We start from the raw sequence: 23,928 nt of genomic DNA, 5'->3' as shown, positions 1-23,928 counted from the left end.
TGCAGGGTCAGGTCAGCATTGCTTTTGGAAGGATGGGGTTTGGCGTGTCTCGTTTTCTGTAACTTCTCTGTTGGCTGACTGATGGAAGCGTTGCTTTCTACAGAACTATTGGCACTCACAGTTACTGGTTTTCTTAGCTGAGGTTGATACCAGTCTGTTTCTACCGGGTGAAAAAGAGCATAACATGCATAGCACATAGAGCTTAACTTTTATTTTCTTCCTGTCTCCCTGAAGTTGTGAAAACCCTCTTGCTCTGTGACTCAGTGTGGTTATCTGTGGAGATCAAACTGTTGCACGTGCAGCATGTTTAGGACAGCTCGCCGACAGCCCTTTGTAGGCAGCAAAGCACTCTTTCTTCTGAAGCAGCTGAGCTGCTGGGGACAGGCCTGCAGTTTTGGCAGGGCTGTACCTGAAGTGCCTGGTGCTGTCTGTGTGTGGCCTCAGGTACCTTCCTGTGAACGACCTGGTGCTGAGCTTCAGAGGTTGCTTCTGGCCCAGGTCTGCAGCATCCTCATTGTAGAGAAGCACAAAGTGGCAGAGTGTCTTCAAAGGCAGCACCTTCTGTCCCTTGAGGCACTTGGTGAAGATCTCGAGAACCAGATCTGGAAGAGATCTGCAGTTACAAAGTGGACTGATGGCAACATGCACCCAAACTCACCATATTATTCCTAAAAATAATATTTTTTAAAAAAGGAACCACTTATTTCTAATGAGACCATAGCTTTCCTGTGTCTGCGTTGGGTAGAATTTTCACTGCCTTTTGTATCAGCAACAAACTCGGCAGCAAGATCTCTATATTCTGTATTTTGGAGCTACAAATGGTATCAACAGGAGCCTTTCCTCTGCCAAGCAGTGTTGTGATGTGATTGCTCATTACTGACCGCTCTGTGACTTCTTTGCTTACCGAGACTCTCGGTAATGATGCTGGGGATGATGTCTCTCAAGACTTTGCAGTTGGTGTGCAATGCAGGGTTTGCATTCATCTCCAGAAGCCAGACCTAGGAAAGGTGAATGGCAACCAGGAAATCAGGCTGGATCTCCTCAGAGCTGCAGTGATGCCATTTTATTGACTTAGTGAGCAGTGGAAGTGCAGGAGTACTTATAAATCCCAACACGATCCTCTAGCACGGAGTGCAGGTGAGGCAGCATTTTCACAAGGACTGGAGGAATCATTACATTTCATTACTTTAGAGTAACGCCACGTATTATTTTATGTTTCAGGTTAGACTCCTGCTCTGTGGGTGTGCTAAGGCACTGTTCTGTCTCTTATCGTGCCAGTTTCTATAGGAAGTTACAAGGAATCTAGTAGTCATGTCTTTGATTCGGGGTGGACATGGGGTCAAGACCAAGCAAACACAGCACCAAGCTCTCAATTAACCCCTGGCCTTGATTTCCTGGGTAAGCTTTGGTTTTAGGTAGAAGCCATACAAGTGATTTGCACACCAACACCCATTTCAGCTCTACTTTGACACGCTGAAGTCTGCAGCTCTGAGCTGTGGCACGTGATGGCCCAGTTGCAGGTCTGTGTGAAAGCAAACGGTTGAATTCAATGCAATTCTGTTTACTATTTCTTTTTCCTGCCACGAGAGAAACTCATCTGTTTGCTTCCTGCCTTTGCCATATGGTGCTGCGTCTTGCAAAGACGACGTATAGGAACTATTTGATGTTTATTTCAGGAAGGATGTTTAATCATTCAACAGCCCCAAGCGAATTTTACTCCCTTTTAATTGATGTTTAAAAACACATACACTGCGGTCGTGCTTTTTTTGTTGTTTTTCTTTTCCTGAAGCAGCAGGGAGTTTGCCTGCAAGTAACTGAGAAATGTGGGTGGTAGGTTTTGGCAACAGGACCGCTTTCACTTTTGCACTTCGTTTTGCTGAGAATAAAATGCAACAAGAATTTTCACATTTGTTTCAGTACCGTATTTCAGAGAAGGTTTGTAAGTGAGGGTGCTGAAATGTCTGTGGGTTTTCTTTTTTTTCTTTCCAGAGAGAAACTGCTGAGAAATAACCTGCTCTGCAGATGCCAACAGAGGGCACCTAAGTCACATTTATTTTTCTTGGCAAACTCCCTTATTTCTGAGCAAATTTCCTTTTTCCTATTAGAAGTGCGAAGGTTTTCTGCTGACAGACAAACTCAGTGAACCTTTGTAATTGTCTTGACTAGGTTTTGATTTCTTCTCCTTCAAAACAAACAGGAGGAGGTGTTCACATCTATTATGCTGTCTGTCTCCTACACTCCCTATTATTGTACCACAGCGTGTCACAGTTGTTTAAATGCTCTTAACCTCTTTTGTTCTGTTTCAGGAAGAACACAGAGAATAAAGTCAAGATCCAGCATATCGTGTCATTCATGGGGATTTCATGTAGGATTTGAGCACCTGAGCCTCCTCCCTGCATCTGGTAAGCCATTGGTAACCAATGGGGTTCTGTTTTCTCTGGTTTTTGTCAGATTTCTCATGCTGATGACCTGCAGTGGCACTCCCAGCTCTGCAGCATCCATGTGGTGTCTGATAGTGCTGGGGTGAGGGAAAAGCTGCGTCATTCCAATCAAAGGGACCATCCCTACTTTAACAAGGGTTATCTTATTTTATAGGCACCTGTCACAAACTGGCCAATGGCTTATCTGTGTTCAGTCTGGTGATAGATAGCCGAATCCCTTTATGGCTGATAAAAAATTTAGGCATCTATCTTCCCAGCATTCCTTTGCAGAGCCCTTTTGCACAGCTGACGCAATGCTTTCTGAAGGCAGGTTCCTTGGGCACTTAAATGGCTGCGTCCTAAGCTGTGCATTAACTTTGGCATTTACAGTGCAGCACAGGAAAGCCCCAGAAACCAGAAAGGGGGGGGGTTAAAAAAAAAGTAACAGTAAAACCACATCCATCATTCATGTTCTCTTTCCTTCTCTTCTCATCCTGCACATGAAGTTTGCAAAGCTCTGCTGTAAGCTGTGGTTTCTCTGCAGGCTCTGCTTTCTTGGTCCATGCTCCTAAGAACTGAGAGGCAGGAAAACACCTTCAAGAACTAGATTGCAATGCTGCAGGGCCTGCAGAAATTATCAGGAGTGATACTAGGGGGCACTTTTATCTCAGGAAAATAAAGAAGAGGGAATAGCATGATGAGGCATAGAACCAAACCCAAGGCCGTGCAAAATCAATGCAAAGCAAATTCTACACGTGTCATCAAATAGGATGGCAGTCCCAACTGACCACATCACCACTAGGTGTCCTGAAATCCTCATCATGTTTTTACAAAATACTTGTCAAGAGACACATTTTGTTTTTCTCTCCATACGTAAAATGCATGGGCATGTAATGGTCTTTAATTACTGAAGTTTTTAACTGGCCAGGTAGGGATTGCCACAATAGAGTGATATTGGATCTTCCATTCTGCTTCAAGTTTGCACAGCCAGTGCTTTGCATGCCAACATTGCAAAAGACAATTGCTTCTGAAATTTGAGAAGCACCAGTTTCTGTGTCTTTCCCATTTGCTCCCCATTGCCATTGACTTCCCCATACAAAGGAGGCCATTGTCTGCGTGCCTTGCCCAGTGCTGCATACATTAATTCCATTCTTTCATTGGGTTTGCTGTTCCCACTGCACTTTGCTGGAATAAGTTTGAGTTCTTTTCTGCTTTAGCAACAGCAAAATCTGCCAGATGGCTTTCTGTTATGTTTAGACCAGGTGCTTGTGAAGGACTGCCTGCACTGAGAGCAGTCCAATCACTGCACTGAACATTTCCCTTTCTTCTGGCTTTCCTTCTCTGCGTTTCGTTCACTCTTCACGAGTGTGAGCTGTAATTCCGTAGCAGGTTTTATAGCCTTGACGGGCTAACCTCTTGCTAAATGGTAAACCTGCAGTGAATGTGGAGGTGCTGATGCTGACACCTGAATCGATAATGACTGATTCCGCAGGGTGGTGATGGCAAATTCACTCCTGGATTCTCAGCTTGTGTAAATCAGCATTCTTCGTGTGGCGTTACAGGCATTACAAACTGATTTATGCTGGCTGATTATCTGTCATGTTTGGTTTCTAGAGTGAAAAATATTGAATGGCATTAAAATTCCCTTACTTTCTCTATGAACTGAGTAGATATTAAGATTCCTGTATTTCTCACTACTCCATTTCCCTGTGAAAATTCTGCACAGAGCAATTTCTGCTGCAGTTAAGGATTTTTCTTCCCCTCTTGAGCTGCTAATGCCAGGGTTTCTTTGTGCAATACATGTACAGGCTGCATAGGTGCCATATCTGGATGTTGGAAAATGCAGCTGGAGAAAGAAATGAATCCTGCCCTTCATGGCCGGCTGAGTGAATGCTCTGTTTAATTTCTAGTGCCAGAGTCAATGTCAACCATCCTACATTGCTGGCATTAGACATCTGGCCAATATCATACTTAGTATTTGGCAATATTTTACTCATACCTTAAAGTTTTCGTCAATCAAAAAGTCACAGCCAATGAGATCAAAGTAGCCCAGTTTACGATCCAGTTTGTGCTTGGCTGCCAGGAAGCACTGCAACATGATTTGCTGCATCCTTTTCTGAAAGATAGGGATCAGGGATAACTAATCATTGCCAGTGCCAAGGGCACAGGAGTCACTGCAAGTCATTGGTCTTCTCTTGGCTTAGGGACACTTTTTCTTCCTCTCTAGACTTGGATGGAGGCTGTATTTTGGAAACTGTATGTCTGTCCACTTTGAGTTGAAGGAAGCCCCCTCCCTTTACCAGCACTTTACCCATTTTATTAACCATTGAAATTAAACTCTGTCTTGACTTCTGTTTATCATCTGCAGGCAAATAGTTACCATGGGACCATCGATGCCTTCTCACTTGGTACATACGTTTCCTTGGGGACTCCCTTGAACTGGAGGTTTTTCTCCCTATTCCCATCACCCTAATTAGGCTAGGCAGACTAGCACACCACGAACTTGCTTGCACTCACAGTAAACACAGTGAAAACCCAGTCCTGTGGGAGGCCATTGGTTTTCCCAAACTTCTCATTAACGTAGCTGTTGAAATGCTCCATCTGCCAAACTGTCTCATCCTTCAGCTGGCCATAGAGGGAGTTCTTCTTCTGCACGTACTGCAAGGTGGGGAGCAGAGCGAGGGGAGGATTAAAGAGTAACAGGAAACATGGATGGCAGGCGTCCCTCTACCCTGCCTTGTTCCAGGGATGGAGCTGGGGAGAGCCAGGATCACGTTACTGACGTGGAGGGAAGCAGCAGCAGACCTAACCCTGAGCAGGTGCCTGTTCCTCTGTCTCATTAACCCGCAGGTCAGATGGAACTTATCACTGCTGGGGTAGGAAGGGAACGGGGGCAGAATCAACTGTGACTTGAAGCCTGGCCTCTTACCAACTGCTCCTGTAGATTTTGTTTCCCTCCTCCCAGATAATTCATGTTCTGCTGATAAACACCTGTCCTTTGTTTAATAGGGCTTGTGCCATGGGATCCTACCCGAGCACCTGAATTCCCGTGTGGATAGCTCTCTACCTGAGCAAACAAACTATTCCAGGAAAACAAGCAGCACACTGATAATAGCATATATTGCAGGAAGCAACTATAATCTGCCGTGCTGAACTGTACTTGTACAGGAACCATAAAACTCCAACAAGAATTGAAGTGGGCTTGTCTGAAGCATATCTTGCCCTTAGAAGTATTTTGCCAGTTCCCAAACACAGCATTATAGTGGGAGAGGGGCTTTACGAGCAAACCATTTTTCTGTCTGATTCTCTAAATACTGGAGAGCCTCACAGGAAGGCAAAAAACTCAGGTAGATTTAAATAAGAAAGGCTTCCTAAGAAGTAGGATGGGAATATAAGCCAGAACAGTTTTGTTGCATAGACCTCATCAGAGAAGGAAGGGAAGCCAAGGCAGAGATTTAAGAATGATGGCTCCTGAAGAACGCATCTGCACCTTACACCATTATGATTATTATCACAATTAGCACAAGAGGAACATCCAAATCTTCAGCCAAGACTAAGGTTGGTTGGTTCTAGGTAGGCCACAGGCAAAGGCTTCTCCTAAGAGACTCATAGTCTACGAGAGAATATTGGAGGAAAAATGGTCCAGGGACAGAAATGGTCAGCATAAAGAGAGAATTGGTCATTGCAGAGAGTGAACCCCCTCCAGTAGGGGATTGCCATGGTGCCATGCCTGACCGTAAGCCCACCTCCATTTCTTGGGTGCATGGATTTTGCCTACACGAAGCACATTTTCAGCCTTTCAAAAGTCTCTTTTGCGTCCCTTCCTTGTCAACTCCTCCGCTCTTCTTCTGAACTAAATGCACTGAGTTTACCTGGTTGGTGAGATGGACAGTCAGATCATCAGATGTGGCATCGTAATTGCTACAGGTCAGCCGGACGTAGCCCTGGGCAAAAAACAACACATACGGTGCTGTGCAGGCAATGAGGAGGTAGGAACGGACGTCAAACTTCTTCCCTTCCAGGAGCAGAGGTTGGTCAATGTACCTGTGAGGGTGTCAAGACGTGTCACCAACAGCTGTAAGACATAGCAGCTCAAAGCTCACACAAAACCCTGCAGCCAGTTGGTTTTGCACCATAGAACAAAGCTGTTTGTCCTTCTTTCAGGTGCAGACGGAGCCCAGAGGAGCAGCCAGAACATCTGGGAATGGACTAGAGGCATAGAGCTGAATCTTTGGAGTGGAAGGTAAGTAAAGGTTTACTAATATTTGCTGGGGAGTAAACATAGTTTATGTCAGGGCGCAAAGAGCCCTGCACGTGGCACTGCTGCTTTTACGGCCACAGCGATGTCATGCTCTACAAAGAAGAACCTGGATGGTTCTTTCATTCCTGCAAGGAACGCAGAAGCAAACAATCCAAATCCAGGGTTCTATTGACTGCTAGCCTCGACTGATGGAGGTCGAGGCTTCCATAGCAATGGGGCAGATTTTGGAAGATATTTGAGAGGTTTGATTAAATTGTGCGGAATGGATTGAACAGCTGCACGGTTTGTAAAATGCCTGCTTTGTCTAAGAAGGTGGGATAGTACCTAGTTTAAATAACTTTGCACGAGGCTTTTGTCATGCACGGAACAGTAGCACCTGGCCTTTTGAAGTCACCCTTAAATTTCCAGACAAAGGTAAACAAATCTTTCTAATGGCAAAGATCCACCCTGAAATGACTGAAGTGTGGATACAAGACAGACTAACCAGAGAAATTGCGTCTCCCACTAAACAAAATCGTATAGGTTGATGATGTGGTGTAAACACATGAAATACCGACGGAACAATATAATAAATGGAGGCTTAATGGCTTAATTAAGCACGCTACTCATCCATTTGCCAGGCTTCAATGTCTACCTTTGCACTATTCTTGTCTGGGGAGCCCCACAGGGCACCCTCTTACTGGGTAGGTCTCTCTCAGAGCTGCAGAGCTTGGCTTGCAGGGTGGTGACAGCATCGGGATTTTTCAGCAGGAATATTCCTCGCCCTTGGTTAGAGCAACTCGGTTTGCAGATCCAAATCTCCTCTTCTGCAGAGAGAATGAGTCTGTTACAGCGAGGCGTGGGGTGTGAAACGCTCCAGTCAGTGGGCTTTGCGTGTACATCATCGATAGACACAGCTCGTATCAAGGAGTATCACTCCGTATATATTCATGGGCTTAAGGGACAGACAGCTCTTTAACAGCTGGTTGCTACCTTGATTAAGTCAACTCACCTTTGCAAAGCTCAAAAAAGGCATTTCTCTCTTCTTTTAAGTCCAGGCGAAAAGATTCTGGAAAGAATTCTTTCATCTTCAGTAACCTACAAAAGAATCAAATACAGGCTGAAAACCCTGTCTGACACATTCTTTCCTCTGGGGAGATGATTTTTCTAGACAATAAGAAAGAATCCTCTATCCTTTGTGTCCTCTTTTTTTTAACACTCTCTCTTTTGCTTGGCATGTGCTTCTGCACAAGGTGCAATGAGGTGAGAGTTCTTACCTGGGATTAGAGCTCCTGTTGATCTTCTTCATCACTCGCTCTTGCTCTCGCAGGCAGGACAAAAGCCCAGTCTTGCTGGTGAGGACACTGTTGTTGGGAATCTGGTAGAGCAGCTGCTCTCCTGGAGGAGGAGAAAAGAAAGCTTGCCCTCGTTGTCTCACGCAGCAGAACCTGGAGGTTGATGCTGATCTGGGCGCTGCTGACTCTCACCAATTTACTTGAAGGCAGTAGCAGGGGGTGCCTGTGTATGTGGGGCACTCTCTGTATGTATGCAAAACCTTGACCAGGCTGGTGAGGTGCCAGCTGCTGCTGTGCAGCAGAACAGTGTCAGCCCTATTGCTGCCTGCGAGCTCCAACCCGCAGAGGGAGGGCTGCATTTCAAAAGTGATTAGGATGCTTTGTGCGCAGTTCATTTCAATGGTATCTTTTCTCCCCAAGCCATTCTCTCGTCTAAAACCCTTTCTTTAATCACCATGGCAATCCAGCTCCAATATCCCCACTGAGGTCTGCCAAGAAGTTGAGGTTACCTGTTTCTCCTACCCCGCAGGTGACCTCTGCCCTGGGAGCCACAAGTCCAGCATTCTCTCCTTTTTCCCACTGCCCTCTCCCACTCGAGGCCCACTGGCACCTCTACCTTCTTTGAAATGGTAATAGGTCTCTCGGCACTTGATCTCACACCATTTCAGTGCGTAATCCTGTCTTCTGTTGTCATAGATACGCTGCCAGCCTCTGCTCTGGCAATAGATGCTCACACTGCGTATGGAAAACAAAATAGCAAAATAGCTTCCTTTCCAGCAATGAAGTTAGCTCACATCCCCTGAACTCCTAACAACTTCCCTGGGAGTTTGACCTAACGCCCCCAAGAACCCCTGGGTGGGGAATAAGGGGGGAAACATTAATTAGAGTGGCTGCAAGTGGACCTGCTGCTCTGAACTCACGACTGAGGGTGCTCAGGATGCTGTAATTCTGCAGTGCTAATGAGAACTTGTACCTTCTCAGCAGGGTTGTTTCAGTTAGGATGCAAGTGGTACCCACGGAATAGGAATGTTGTGCATTATGGTCCAGTGTCATTAAGGAGCCTCTCTGCTGAGTGCAGGAAGAGATGACAGATAGCAATAGGAAAAGCTGGTGGGCAAAGCTTGGAAAAGTAGCAAGGAATGTGCTGCTAACAATAGAGATTCTGTGGTGCTTGCTGGTGGCAACATCTAGAGAAGAATGTCAATATACTGGAAAGAAGTCGGGAAGTGAAAGATGGAACTGCTGATCTGACTATTTTTCTTGGGCATAAATGTCTTCTTATTTTTGCTGGTAGTGCATTTAGGGCAACGAACGGTCGATCGACTGCAGTGGTGCCTAGAGCTTGCAATGATGCTGGCAGATTTGCTACGTGGAACCCAGAGAACTCCCATTAAACAAGTAGAAGTGTTCAGTTTCTTGCTTAAAGGTAACAGTTAGCTACTTTACTATAGTTGGTCTTCCATTAAGCACTTTCCATCGGAATTGTTCTTAAACTATTCTTGGAATGTGTCATTCTGACAGTACATATAGAAACATTTCCTTTTGACTTTGCTGATGGATGATGCAGTGCAATTTGATGTATGGTCATATATTGCTGAGGACCTACTTACAGTCCTGCTCCATTAGATCCACTGACATAAAAATATGGTCCTGATGCCATTGGAACTTGTCGTATCAGTTCTTCTGGCTGCTTTTCTTGAGGGTTTGCCTTACCATTCGTTCTGTTCTCATGAGGCCTGGCTTTGTCAAGCTTCACTTCAGAGGTAGGAGAAATATTTTCAAGGGGCTTACCTGAAAAAGGTATAAACTGTGTGCCAGAATGCTGTAAGTTGGTGGCCAGCACTTTGGCCAGGTACAGAAAACGTAACCTTCTCGATCACAGTATCAACTCCGACCTATAAGACTTAGAACACCTAATGGTTAAAAATGAGGGCACAAGATTTACCTCTGTTGGCGGATAAGGATGGTGCCTGCTGTTGGTGACGGCCCTGTCGCTTGGCTCTGGTCTTCCTCTTCCTCTTGGGTGGCACAGAGGCCATTGCAGAGCGCGGGCTGCAAGAGGAAAGATCCTGGTCCGCACTTGGGAAGTGAGGGGTCCTTGTCTTTGCTCTGTTGATCCGTCTCCCCATGTCTGGCAGATTTTTTTTCCCCTTATTTTGTTATTGATGTTAACTGGGAATGTCTCCAGCTTCTGCCTACAGCTTTTGGGTGGCTTTGAGCTGCAGGTTCAGGCTGCAGGTGCAACTTGCAGCTCTAGGGCTCAGTGTTCAGCTTTGGGATCAATGACAGGAAGCTTTGAAGCTTGAAAACCCATTTTTTGGTCTTTGCAATTGATGTGAAAGCAGCAAACGAGTTGTTCCTTGCGGAGACAGAAGCCACAACCCAGGAAAGCTGTTGGATGCAGGGTTGGCAACTGTTTGACACAAGGACAGGTGTAAAAGGTGCTGCACGGAGATCAGGGAGCCATTCTGCACAGCCCCACCTTGCTGCCTTTCAGCCCCTTCCCACAGGGGCCAAACCCACACCCTGTGCTGCCAAAAATAATGGAAATTCTAACCTGCGCTCAGCGGTTTCTAAGTATTTTAGGAGTGCTTTAATTGCTCCCTGTCCTTTCTTCAGCTTGGAGGACGTGCACTTGACTTCTGGACAGGTCGTAAGCAGCTTGGGAAGCACAAAAGAGTCCTGGGATGGAACAGGTTCTGGAGTGGAGCGCAGGTGGCCTGTTGGCATTGATGGAGGGGTGGTGGGGCCCCATGGGCAGCTCAGACACCCACGCTGCTCCGCCATCCCGCAGCCTTCGGTGCTACAAACACAGCCCAGCTCCTAGCAACAGCTGCCTGGTGAGGGGTTCTGCTGCTGGAATGCCTGGAGGGTTCTACAAATACGCGGAGCAGCATGTGCTGTTTAATTTGTCAGGACTTAAATCAAATTATCAAAGCTGCCAGCAGGGCAAAATCAGTGCTCTAAATCCTCCTTAGGCCTTTCGCTTCCGTAGCGAACGGAGGCAAATCCTTCTGCAAACTTCTAAAGAGCAAACTTCTAAAGAGCTGACATTTCTCCCCAGGGACTGCCAAGAATTGGTCACTGATTCCCTGTGGAAGTTGTACTCTGTCACCCAGCTGCAGCCTCCAGTAAGTGGGGATTAATGGGATGCAAAGGGAAGGAGGAGGAGAGAAAGGCAGGAAGAGAGGAGTCCTGCAGTCCCACATCATCCCAAAACTCTTCGAGGAGTCTGGGAATGCTTGGATAAGTAAAGAAAAGCAACCATTCCGTGGTTTTGGCTTCTTCTCCAAGTCCTAACCAAACGCAGTTGCCAGTTTTATGGTGAAATGACCTGTTTTTGTGACTTTGGCAAATCCCTGTTACCACAGGAGCGTCTCCTCCCTTACGTTTTTGTTTTTATTAAATTGTGAATTGTCTGAGTGCAGTGAAAAGTGGCTGACACAATGGGGCCCTTGATTATTTTTTTGGGGGGGCAGCTGCTGTGTGCCACAAAACCAGCAATAATAACAGCATTTGGCACTCGCAGAGCCTCAGCTAACAGCATCAAGACAGAAAGGCCAATTTAAGTAGCCTTAAACTCCTCTCTGTCCTTTAGATGTAGGAGCAAAGAATGACTGCTTGTTGTGACCTCAGCTAGAGTAGGGTTGGCACCAGCAGAGAGAACCACGCGAGGTCTGCACTGAATGCAGACAACAGCTCTGCTCTTGGGCTCCCATGGAACAGCAGTGCCACAAAAAGCAAAAAAACCAAGAGAGAGGCAAGGAAAAAAAAAAGTATTTCCATGTAAGGACACCTCTCCTTGCCTCCTTGGTAAGAAAGGGATGAATAAAAAGGGTGGCAGGTGGGGTTTGGCTCAGTGTCAGCCCCTCTCCAGGCAGTGTGAATACACTGGCACTCGTCCTGGTGTCACTGCGACCTTCGGGAACGTTCTCTGTATTTTCCTGCTCATGCACACAATGCCTCTGGAGCTCCCGCAGAGCAGGGCAGGGTCCTGTCCTGGCTGTCTCTTCCACCTTCCTGTATTCCTTCTGGCATCCAGCTCAGTCACCCAGGGAGCAATGTGCAGCAGGAGGGTGGACGTGTTGCAATGCTTCCAACCATCGTTACACCCTCTAGGAAATGTTGCCTCACTGTTGGAAGGGAGAGGCTGCAATGAAGGAGGCGCTGAACTAAAAGGTTATGACCAGAGGAACCTGGAGGATTTATTTATGCTCTGTATTTTGTGAGACTAACACAGATGATTTTAAATGCACTTTGGAGGCCTGATTTCCTGCTCTTTGCTGTTTGGACCAGAGTGCTAACCATAGTGCAGGGAGAGTTGTGGCTGCTGCTTTGGGCAAGCTGGAGGCATTCAGCCCTGCTGTCGCTCAGCCTGCAGGAATGCAATGCCTCCAAAATCTGCTGAGTTTTCACAACTTGCCCAATCGGCTTAAACGCCAGAAATGACAGCCAAAGTGACTGCATAATCCTCTGTGATGGTGGAAAACCACTCTCAAAAATTAATGTGCAATAGAAAAGAACGCGTGTCGCTGGCACAGGTACGGTTATAGCTATGCTAAGACTGCACATGTTTAATTCAAGGCAGTTCTTCTGCCAAAGGAGTTTCTGTGCTGTGATTTGCTACATAAACAGCATTTGAGTCCTCGGTTTTGGGAATCAGGTTTCTGGAAACCCTATGGGCACCACATGAAGGACAGGGAACCAATCTTGGCAAGTGCAGAGCTTGGAGGTTTTGCATCTTCCTCTATTACCACCCAATGGCTGCATCTGCCAGAGTGCACGATGCACAAACGTGGCAGTGAGTATTACTACAGTAACGTCACACTTGTCATAGACCCATAGATTGGCATGGATTGGAAGGGATCTTACAGATCATTCAGTTCCAACCCTCTGCTCTGGGCTTTTCTTGCTATAAATGGATGCAACCTGAGGGCGGAAACCTACAGCTAGTTGAGGAGGGAAGGCTTGGAGCTCCCCTGGCTCCTGGTTGTGGTGTGCAGGCCTGAGGCTGTCTTGCTGGGACGGTGCTGAGCCGTGGGATCAGGCTCCATTGGGGGCGATCTCCTGCCTTTGGAGCTGCCTGGGGAGTGACTCATGCACTGCTGTGTGCACCGAGCGCCCTTTGCCACTGCATGCTGATGGTCAGAATAGCAAACAACGTTTGGGAGGCTGCTGCCCCCCCAAGCTCTCGCACACAAAACAATTCCCAGAGTATCCATAGAGCCAAGATGTGGTTGATCTGTATGGTCTTTATTGTTGGGGTTTTTTTTTCCTCCTAATGTTTCATTGCTGTTTTCGAGCAGTAGCGGTGCTTTGCCAAGGAGCTACAGAACCATCAGGAAAGGAGAAGCCAACATGAGGTGGAAGAAATGCATACAACTTTTCCAAGCTTTGGTCTTCTCACCTGTATGATGGAAAGGTATTTCTGTATTGTAGACTTTCACAATAATGAATAATTGTGAACTACTCTGACGTGTTTATTAAATAATGCATCCTTGTGCCACCCACCCCAAAACAAAGCACAGGTGAGGCTGTGCCCTGCCTTGCTCCCAGCTCCCAGCACAGCAGGCATGTGGGCTGCAGACTTGGGGGAATTAATGATTAACCCCAGACTGAATGCTTAGCAGAGCTGTGGAGGGAGAAGACGACAATCCAAGCTCTCGTGCTGGCTGCTGAATGAGAACTCATGTTGTGTAGGTGAATTCTCTGCACAGCGCTTCCAGATTTATCACAGCATTAGGTTGATGGTTGGAATTAATAATCTAAGGGGTTTTTTTTTTCCAGTCTAAATGGTTCTATAGTTCCATAGCAGGGCTATCTTTCGGCACTGAGAGTTGGATGACCTTAGTGTTTTTTCCAACATCTATGATTCCATGACTGCTGGGCACCTGCAGTCTTGCTTGAGAGCAGCAGCAAAGGCGTGAGCTCAGTGGTCCAGAAGGGGACAGATTCTACAACTGTGGGGAAAGGAGGTTGGCTCAAAGCCCAGGGAACCTTCCCTGGGTTTCAGCTGGCTTTGTGTTGGTGTTCTGAGAAAACTGGCAATACGTCCTAGAAAATGTACCTTCCTCTTCTGCTTTATTGCTATTGCTTTGCGTTTGTGCTGACCCATTCCTGACATCTTGCTCTTGTTCTGACTCAGAGCTGTGATTTAAGAAGGGACAGGTGGCTCCAGCCAAATCCAGCCCCTGAGGTGTGGCAGCGGCAGAAAGAAAGGTGGGAAAGAAGGAAAGCAAACAGCTCTTGTGTGTGACTTTGGCCAATTACTTGCTGGTAGGCGTCAAGGAAGACAGGGCACAGTCTGCTCACCTTTTCCACAAATAGACTGAGGGTTCCACCTGAGCACCTTCCAGCCATTTCCTTCCAGACACCTCCAGCTCCCACCCAGATAAACACGAAATCCTTTCCTGTTTCCCTGGCTTTTCCCATTTATTGGCATGACCTTTCCTGAGCACAGCATCCGAGGAAGGTCCTGCAACCTACCCTGGTCCCCGGGCTTGCAGAAGACCTGCCAGATCCTTTGTGGGAAGACCGCAGGGAGCCCACTGCATTTTTTTTCCCAGTTGGCCGTGCTGTGGATGCTCTTTGCTGCTGCAGGTGCTTGGCTGCAAGTGGCACACAAAATCCACTTGTGTTGGAGCTCTCTCTGCGTAGCAGATGGCTTTGTGAAGAACAAAGCAGAGGGCTGCTTGCAATGAAGGAGGAGTGTGCTTTGCTGAGGGCAGGATGTTTGCTCTGCAGCTCAGTGGAACCAGCTGGTAACGCTGCAGACCCTCTGCGTTTGGTGGCCATGGGGCAAAAGTGACACGAGGCTGCATGTAAGCCCTGTGAATGTTCTGCTTGAACAAAAGCAGGAGTGGCGCAGGCAGGAGGAACAGCTCTTCGCTTTTCTGCCCGCTGCACTCTGCTAACACACCTACTTTCTGCTCTGCACCACTGCTGACAGTGTTGCTGCCTTGAACCAACGTTTTATCCCAGTGATACAGAAACACAGCGTTGACCTCGTTCCAGGGCCAGCCTCCAGCACTTCTTCCTACCTCCCAGAAAGGCCACAGAACCATTGAAAGCCTGAAGCTTGGTGACACTGCTATGCGCCAGGGATAGGAGCCTTTGTGAGCACAGCCTTTGTTCTGTGCCACACAACAAAGCCCAGTATCGATCAGCCTTTTACCTGCCACCTGTTTACCCTGCCTGCCTTACATTGTGCCAGAAGAAAAACCAGGAAACAGCAGCAGGCAGTAACTCACAGAAACCAGTGGGAGCTGGAGGAACCCATCACAGGAGCACAGTGCTGGTTTCCTGCCAGGAGAGATGACTTCCAGAATTCCTACAGAATTCAAGATGGACAGCATTTCAAGATGGAAAAAAAGCCCTTAAAGCGGAGTGTAGGGGCAACCTGATTGCTGTTGGCTCCGTGTCAGCCTGGTTATTTCTCTCTCTCTGCCTTGTGAAGCTCTTCAAACCCTGACAGGGCCCCATCTGTTGCTGTGAGTTCCTTGCAAAGCGGGCTACAAAAGTAGTTGCTTCACACCGTCAGACAGGGCCAAATTTTCATGCATGTTGTCAATCACCACTTGCACAAACCACAAGGACCATCCCACGGGCCGTGCTGAGAGCTATTTATATTTTCTCACCACGGAAAGCATTTATTCGGCATAGCTGGTCATTTGGAACCGCTCACCCTGCCTCTTGCAGCTTCAGATGAGGAAGATCCCCTTGTTATGCATCTTAATAAGATGCTCAGTTAGCCCCCATCAGCTCAGCTGGACATGTTGATGGCCACGGTGGGCTCAGCTGGTCACTAAACAGCAATAAAAGGCCAAAGGGAGCGGATAGCCTCCATGTGGAATGGCTGTGGGTTTCATGAGTAGCTGTTCACCTCTGAGCTGGGAGAAAAATGACTTCAGCATCTATTTCCACCGACCCAGGAACTCCCAACTTCTCGGTTGCTGTTAGGTAAGAGTTAAACACGTGCTGGCTCCTTTTGTTGAGCGTTCTACTGCAGTCAGCTCAAGCTTCCTCTTGTCTTTTGCCTGTTGTCTGTGTTTACAGGCAGTGCCTTTGTTTCCAGCAGTTCTAGAGCCCTGATTCCAAGCCCTGTTTTGAGGAGATAAAGGCCAAGGAGGAGGCAGCGAGCTGAGCGATGTGTTTTTAACTTTGTGTCCCACTTTTGTTCATGGCTCCCTATAGCCAGAGCTTTTTCTCGCATGCTGCAAGTGTTTATTGAAAGGGTAGGCTCACAGTCATCAAATAGCAGATAGTGAATAACGAGTTAGGCTCGCACACAGAAATCCAAACGGTTTGTTTAAAGTGGTGTTTGGTATGCAAATAAAATTAGCAATCCAAATGAGGCTGCTTCTCTCCCCAGAGTGTTTGCTCAGCCTCTCCCCAGTGTTGGCTTCCAATTGCAGGGATCCAGGTAATGGTTTAACACAGCCCATTAAGTGATTTGCCTTCAGACACCGAGATTAAAGGGGAACCTTTCTCCATATCAGACCCTTTGGTCCCTCCAGACCCACCCTGTGTGCCCTGCTGGCCCCAGGGGCACTGTAACCTGAATTTAGGAGTAGTTTTGATCCTGTGTGCTACCTGGTTTGGGGAAAAAAAACACCGTTGTCTTGAAAAAGGCAGATAGTTTGGTAAAAGCACGTTATTTCTTAAGGAACTTGTGCTTGAATCTACTTGAGTTGAGCGAAACAATCATATCATGCACTTGGAGTTTCTGTAGTGTAAATGTCCTGAACTTTGCTCCCGAATCAGTTTGGATTGCAGCGGTTGTGCCAAGAGGTGCTCGTTAAATTTACAGCCCTGGCAGCTCACCCCACCCACCTGAAATAAACTGACAAAGGGAAAAGAAAAGTGCTTCTCCCAGCAGAGCTCCTGAAGGAGGCATGGAGCATTAATGGCACCGGGCATCCAAACAGCATCCTGCAGGGAGCCTGGGGCTGCTCTGGGTTCTGAAATGCCCGTGTGCCCTACCGAGAGCAGCGCTTGGTGTTGGTTGGGCTTTCCCCGTGCTGATGGTTGCTAGGAGCTGTTTTTAACGAACTGAACTTTTTTTTTTATTGCTCCATGATGAGTCACCGAGTATTTAGCAGAGTTCAAGCTGTTTTTCCAGTTAAATGTTTTGATTCACGCAAAGTGTTGGGGTAATTAACGCTTTTTCTTTGCCTTTTCTCAGCTGCCTTTTAGAAATCCCTGTTTTACTTTCACCTGCTTTTAAAATCCTTAATTACAAGGAGGGGAAAGGAGATGCAGAACTTTCTTTTAAGCGCACGCATTGCCATGGCAGTACGTTAAACATTAATGTTGGTAAGTTAAAGCCAAATGAGACGCCTGAATACTTGGAGTCTACAACAAAGTCTCTTGGTTCTTTCCTCCTGCCGTTGCCTGAACAAGTTATTTGCTGTGTGTGTCTGAGTTTTCCCGATGTAGCATGCAGGTAATACTCGGCAGTTTGATTGCAATGTGTGCAGTGTGTTGGTCTGGTGAAATGAAGGGCATTCTGCATGGCCTTGTGACAGCAAACACAGCCTGCTCTTGAGCCCTTCTTCCCGGTGATGAGCAGCATGAGGAAGCATCACCAGTGCATATGCATGGTGGGAGGGAAGCACAATTCTGTATTGTTTCCAAATAAGCCTTTTATTAAACATAGAGTTTAAAAACACAACATAACTTCTAAGGCATTGAAAGAGCAAGTTCAGTGGCACGTAGGATATGCGCCTGCATTTATGTGATAGCAGCCAGAAACTTTTATTCCTGCTTCTGTGCAGAAAATCTTGGAGTGTTTATCCACACATGTGGATTCTAATGATAAAAAACTCATCATTGTGATTACAGTAATTAGTAACATAAATATGTGAACGTATTTAGAGCAGTAAGGACTGTAGCTGTATCTTCATTCTCTTTGAGAACGTGTTGTCCATAGTCACCCTTTGAAACCACCTAACCAGGACATTGTGTTGTTTGGTTTTTGTTATTACCAACTTACCAAGAACCCATTTTGTGAAGAGGAGGTAGTTCTTGTTTTCAGTTCTTTTAAAGATAACCAGCCCAGGGCAGTGCTGCTGAAATCGGGCTTGTTTCACTTCAAGGAAAATGCCTGAACTCCAAAAGGACGCTTGAGCACCAGAGAGAAACAGAAATGGGATCCTCGATAAGAAACTCCAACTCCTCTGACATGTAGAGGTGTTGGATGAGGAGTGCACGCAGACGAAAGGAAAACAAAGAGTCCAGCAGCTGCAGATCAGGAATAGCACTGCAAGTGTATAAAATTGTCTTGAGGAGACGCTGCGATATATCAAAGGAAGCAACAAGTTCCTGTGAAAGAGCTGTGCTGTGGAGAGGGCTATCACTAGTACCCTGCAAAATGAGACTTGCCAGCATGAGTCACGGTAAGCAGGACGGAGATACCATCTGCACTGTCTGAGCAGTTTGGGGTAAGGAGATTTCCTCATGGCAAATTCCTGACCATTGAGTGAGACTGGGCTGACTGAGAGAGCTGTGCCATCCTCGTTGTCGTGCCTCAGAGTGCTGCTCAGGTGAGGTTGGGAGTGCATCCTGCTGTGCTGCTCTGAAATGCTGCTGCTGGCACGGCTTATGGCTGCTCTCACTGGGGGCAGAGCGAATTTTGGCTGGAGCAGAACCAGAGCACCCTTCAGGAAGCTCACCTTATAGCTTAACCGCATCCCAAACAGAAGATGTGCTGAACTGAGGGCTTTGCAGACCCCTTTTTTAACGGCACTTTTAGGAAGCACTTTTCTATCGGCATAAAAATTAAGTAACCCTTATCAGAAGTACCACGACGGACTGATCTGTCGTGGAGTTTTGCTCATTTAACAAATGATTTCCTAACAGAAGCAGCCGCTTAAACAGAGAGTGAAGTCAGATGGCAAATCGGCCTGAAGTCACCCAGACAAATGTCTGAAGCACCTCCTGGTGTTTTCTGTGCTGAGCCTGGGAGCGCTCAGCCCAGCTGTGCTCACTGCGTCCTCAAGCAATGCTCTCACAGGTTGTCCTTCCTGGAGAAAGGCTTTTCTCAGTGCTCCAGGCTTGGTGCAGCTCTGCCCATCGCCTTTCAGAGAGACCTGATAACGGGTCCAAAAGTCACCAACGTACAGTTAGCTGTACAGGAGCCTGCCCTGCCTGCCTGCCCGCCCTGCCTGCGTGCTGACTGCATGCTCTTTGACTTTCCTCCTCTCCCTGCACTTTGTTACAGCACACCTCGGCTGTGAGCAGAAGCGGTGCGTGTGGGTGAGCCTCCAGCCCAGGCACCAAACCTCCTTGGTTCTTCTGACCCAAGCAAGCTTTTCTCTCCGTGTTTCTCTCAAGGCGAAGACTTTTGCCGATGCGATTGACGGCATTACCAGACAGTATTAGACAGAAATAGCTAGATCTAACTTTGCCTGGTAAGACAGCAATCAGCAGGCGCTCAAGCTAAAGGAAACCAACGTGAGAGCACTTCTTCCAGCTCCAGGGCTAAAGTGATGGGGCGGGGAAAGGCTGAGGGCCTCTCCCGTAGACACATCAGTAACCAGTAAATATTTAACTTGAAGTACAGGCAGTACAATCGTGAGAACACAACTGTTTGCAGTTCTCTGGCATGAGAACTAAAAAATACTGAACAGTACTTGCTGAACTTACCGCCGGCTGCATCCTCCGCATCCACGTTGCTGTGAGGCGCTCACCATCCCCGTGTCCTGCAGCTCCGTCACCCAGCAGGGATGCAGAAGTGGTTCAGCTGCACCCCACAGCTGTGCTCTCATCGATATTAAACCCCTAGATGGAGTTCAGCCTAGGGCAGGCCGGGTCTTAGCTCTTCTACTGCAGTGAGCATCAGTGCTGCCCATGGAATCGCTCTGCTGTGGAACTGAGCTAAGCAAACTGAACGTTGGTGGGAGATGGGGAGGGAGGGGAAGATATTGAGGCCGAGGGGATTTCGCTGGGTTGCTCCTGACTCCCATGACTCACTGTTCTTGCCTAGATAAGGCTGAGCGGACGCTTTCCTAAGCATAAATCAGCCTGGGGGAGGGCAAGGGAATTTCCTTGGTTCCATTCCTTTTTTATTAACTTAAGGTGACATCCCTGTGCATGCCAGGGATGCCCAATTATTGTTATCATCTTTTTTTTTTTTTTTAATCCATCCAAGGTTAGCATCCGTATTGAGTTTTAAGAAGAGAAGTTGGATGGGAGTTGGGTGCGTGTTCCAATTCATCTTATTTAAATGCTTGTTAAAAGCTAATTTGCAGAACCACTCAAATTTCACACCATTTCCTCAATCCCTTGTGAGCCAGTTAATAAGTCACACAGAGGCTAATCACCAAAGAATGCTCCTCTGCTCCCTCCTGCTCTTGTTTTCCTGAGAACTGCAACGTGCAAGGGCAAGAGCAGCTCTGTGGGAGCTGCCTTTGGTTTGTTTTTCTGCTGTTCCTATATTACATGGCAGTTTTTGTATGGCATTGCACTGGACAGGGTTGGAAAGGCATGGAAAGGAAAGGTTGGAGAGTTTTTCGCTTGCGTGCCTCTGGGCTGCTGTACCTGTTTTATCCAGGAGGGAGGGAGGGGATTAGCACTAAGCTGAGGATGAGGAAAAGGTTTCAGTGCTGTGATTCCAGCATAGAGCAGTCCTGCGAGCCTATGTAAAGCACTGGGGGGAGAAGCACGGTCCAAGCTTGTGTGTAATGTTGCCCTATGTTTCTTACAGCAGGGAGCTGAAAACCAGTGGGTGCAATTCTGAAAAACCAGCATGAGGTCTGTGCACTGTCCCAGACCAGGGCGGGTCCCCAGGAACCCCAAAATTTGAGAGGCACCAACCATCCTTGTGAAAAGGTGAGTGTCAGCTCATACAGTGCCCTGTTAATGAGGCCCGATGTGAATTCTTATTCTCTGAAGGTCAACCATGCTCCAATTTTCATCCAGATTTGAATTATATCAAAGTTACTGGTTTGTTAACTCTACTGCTCTAGATAATCCTCTTTCAAAGGAAATCAGTGCTTTAAATGTGGAAGGATCATGTGGGATATGATCCTGAGGTCTGGGCAGCTCCAGGCTTTAGACTCACCTTCTCTCTGTGTTGAGTGCAGACTGAATTTCATTTTTGAGTGGGCCCAGTCCAGTTGCCCCATCATACTGGTACAACTAAGGGTGTCAAGGCAGGACCCAAGCAGAGATACGAGGCTGCACATCAGCACGTGTTCTTGCAGTACCATTAACTCACATTGGCTGTGACATGTGTTCATGTCCCTCTGCTTGGTTAGGTAGAGCAGGGTAAGCATTCAGTTCCTTGCCTGGGTTAAATTGCTTTGTTTCTTAATGGGATGATTAGAGTGATTAACCCACCTGCTCCATATGCTGCCAGCGCTGCCTGTATGGGGGCAGGTTAGAAGGTTGAAAGTTCACAGGCTGTTCAGCCGTGGAAGTAATTGAACTGTAATTGGGAAGAACGACCTTTACCACCAGCGTCCTGCCCTGAGCACCTCTCACAGCCAAGCACGGCTGGCTGCTAGCAAATCTGTCAGTCCCCTGGACAAGAGCTGGGCCATGCAAATACCCTATAGCCCTAACCCCACTGTTTGGAGGGATTGTGCAGTGCTGTGCCTCTGAGGAGGTGTGCATTTGGATGCTAGAGCTGGCGTGCTTCTCACCTCCTTTACTGCAGTAGGAGCACCCAGCAGGGTGGTTTGCAGCAGCTTCTTTGTCATAAGTATTTATGATCATAACCATTTCAGAAGTCTAAAAATACTCACTAATACGATAGCCAACATCCTTACCCTCTTGGCCAAATGTTCCAATTCGACCTAAATTGTGGCACAGTGTCTTTCTTTGAGAACTCCTCCTGATGCATGGTGTTGTTTGGTTCACCCTTTAAACATCGTTACCAGACAGTGTTAGAATAGATCCAAGAAATCCAGCACTGTCTAGTAAGATGCCCACAGAGGACCATTGTCTGTCCAGCAGCTGGAGAAATGGAGCATCTATTTTAATGATTCCACATTCTTCACGATGTCAGTGGTCCGTAAAAACTAATGAAAGTGGCTTGAGAAAGATTGCCTTACATCACCTGGCTCGTCAATAATTTACCAGGTAGGAGATGGGCAGAAGGAAGATGTTTGGTACTAAAAGACAATTTGAAGTTCGTGGTGGATTTCAGGAGACAAAGATGGTGCAGAAAGTTGATGTATTAAAAATCTAAAATAGAAACACAAGATTAGGTCCTGTTTCATTACAGTGTAAGAGCAGGCAGATTTCCTTCCTTTGGTTTCTCAGTTTCCTCGTTCCCTTCTCCCTTTTGGTTCACAGAAATACCAGCACTCCAAGTCGTTCCAGTCAGTTAAGATGACAAACTGGAATCTGGTGTACAAACAAATCAGCACTAAGAAGGGCACAAAAAAGTGTCAGAGGTGGGCCAGTGTTCAATGCAGTTCATTGATGATCCTTTGTTGTACGGCGTGACTTGAAGGGATGCAGACAAATTTGAATCTTAAATCAAAGTGACAACTGTTGGTTGCAACTGTTGGTGGTGTAATTAAGCACAATGAATGCTAATGATGAAGATGAAGGGTAGCTGCCTGCTTTTCTTCATGTTATTGTTTCCAGAAGTTTGCTGTAGCAGAAATCTGGCCCAGCTCTGAGCCATGAGGCGTTCCCTCACCTAAGAGCTCTGTGTTGTGGTAGGGATGCTGGGGTTCTGGCTGTTGCTGACCCTCTCCCCATGCAGGAGGGGCAGCAGGGTTTGCTCCTTCCCTGTCCCCTTGGAGCTGGCTATACCTCTCAGGCACTGTGGTTCGATAGCAGGAGTGCTTTGCTTTGAGCCGTGCTGCTCTGCTGCATGCATATTTATCATAGCCCTGAGGTACCTGCAAGCCTTTGTGGCCCTAGCACAGCGTTTCACACAGTAGCAGCATTTCACACAGTACGTGCAAGCTTTGCATAGATCTGAGCTGTCACACAGCACGTCTCACCCGGGCTGTGTGTCTGTGGATGGCTTTGCACTCCGATAGGCGTTCACAAACCAAGCAGCCTTCTGTGCTAGGATCTAAACACCACAGCACGCCAGGAGCTGTAAGGAGCCTGGGGATGTGTGTGGGGCTGCTGTGTTCTGGAGTGCTTCCTACCTGCCAGGGACGCTGACACACCTGCCCACAGCACCCCGTGTCCGACAAAAGCACCTATCAGCAGTGATGTCCTTCCTTGGCGATAGCTTTCATGCTGCGCCTCCAATATCTGATAACTGGGGGAGTAAAGCTTCCTGTATTGCCTTAATTCTCAGGAAGAAACAAAAAGCGTCTGTGAACCACTGAAGACAACGTTCTCACAGTAAGTTCTTTTAGACTGAGCTAGTTCTTTCCAAATGGCTTTAAGCAGTGTCATCGATTTATGGAAAGAAATAGCAGAGTAAGAGTCAGGTCCACCCTGCCTTAAAACAGATTGTTAAGTTAGCCCACCAAAATAATGAAAATAATCAGGGAGAATGGTACTTAAAACAGCCCCACTTTTTCACCAGGAAGTTAGAAATTGGCATTAAAATATATATAATGTATAAATATATATAGTGTATAAAAATAAAAACCCGTTACTTATAAGCTGAAGGCTTTAAAACAAATGGTTTTGCTATTGGAGCATTCGACTGGAGGAGAGAAGTCTAGAGGAGCTGATGTGAAAAGGACAGAGCAAATGACAATAGCAAGGCTGAAAAACTGAACTCCGCTATTGATTCCGGCTGTCTGTTCCTTAAATTGCCTTATATTTAGATTAGAAAAACATTTTGGTTTGGAGGGAAAATTATAAACTAGAAAACTCAAATGGTAATTTTCATAAAATGTTTGCTTTTGTTCTCTGGAAAGCTAACATGGCTTGGAAGTAAATAGAACACAATTGGAGAAAAGCACTTGCATTTCTCCGAATGCTACAATGCTCAGCATTTTCATGTGAATGTATTCTATCATTGCAACATCAAACACGTGCTATGCTC

The 23,928-nt window shown here is 46.9% G+C and overlaps 1 protein-coding gene across 1 annotated transcript; it reads right to left on the bottom strand.

Annotated features, from left to right (window-relative positions):
- Positions 1 to 307: 307 nt before the first annotated feature.
- Positions 308 to 21,879, bottom strand: TTLL10 (tubulin tyrosine ligase like 10). Its single transcript, XM_042831523.1, is given in 13 exon segments — positions 308 to 381; positions 384 to 602; positions 905 to 998; positions 4,420 to 4,536; positions 4,938 to 5,078; positions 6,293 to 6,464; positions 7,316 to 7,487; positions 7,673 to 7,758; positions 7,938 to 8,058; positions 8,572 to 8,690; positions 9,566 to 9,746; positions 9,901 to 10,007; positions 19,602 to 21,879. Coding segments are annotated over 13 exon segments (1,923 nt in total). The 5' UTR covers positions 19,922 to 21,879.
- Positions 21,880 to 23,928: the final 2,049 nt, after the last annotated feature.

Source organism: Centrocercus urophasianus, unplaced genomic scaffold (assembly GCF_019232065.1).
Source record: "Centrocercus urophasianus isolate 14NV4802_14NV808 unplaced genomic scaffold, USGS_Curo_1.0 seq_36, whole genome shotgun sequence".
In the NCBI taxonomy this organism is placed as follows: domain Eukaryota; kingdom Metazoa; phylum Chordata; class Aves; order Galliformes; family Phasianidae; genus Centrocercus; species Centrocercus urophasianus.
The sequence above is the reverse complement of the archived record's forward strand: the minus strand, read 5'-3'. Positions and strand labels throughout refer to the sequence as shown.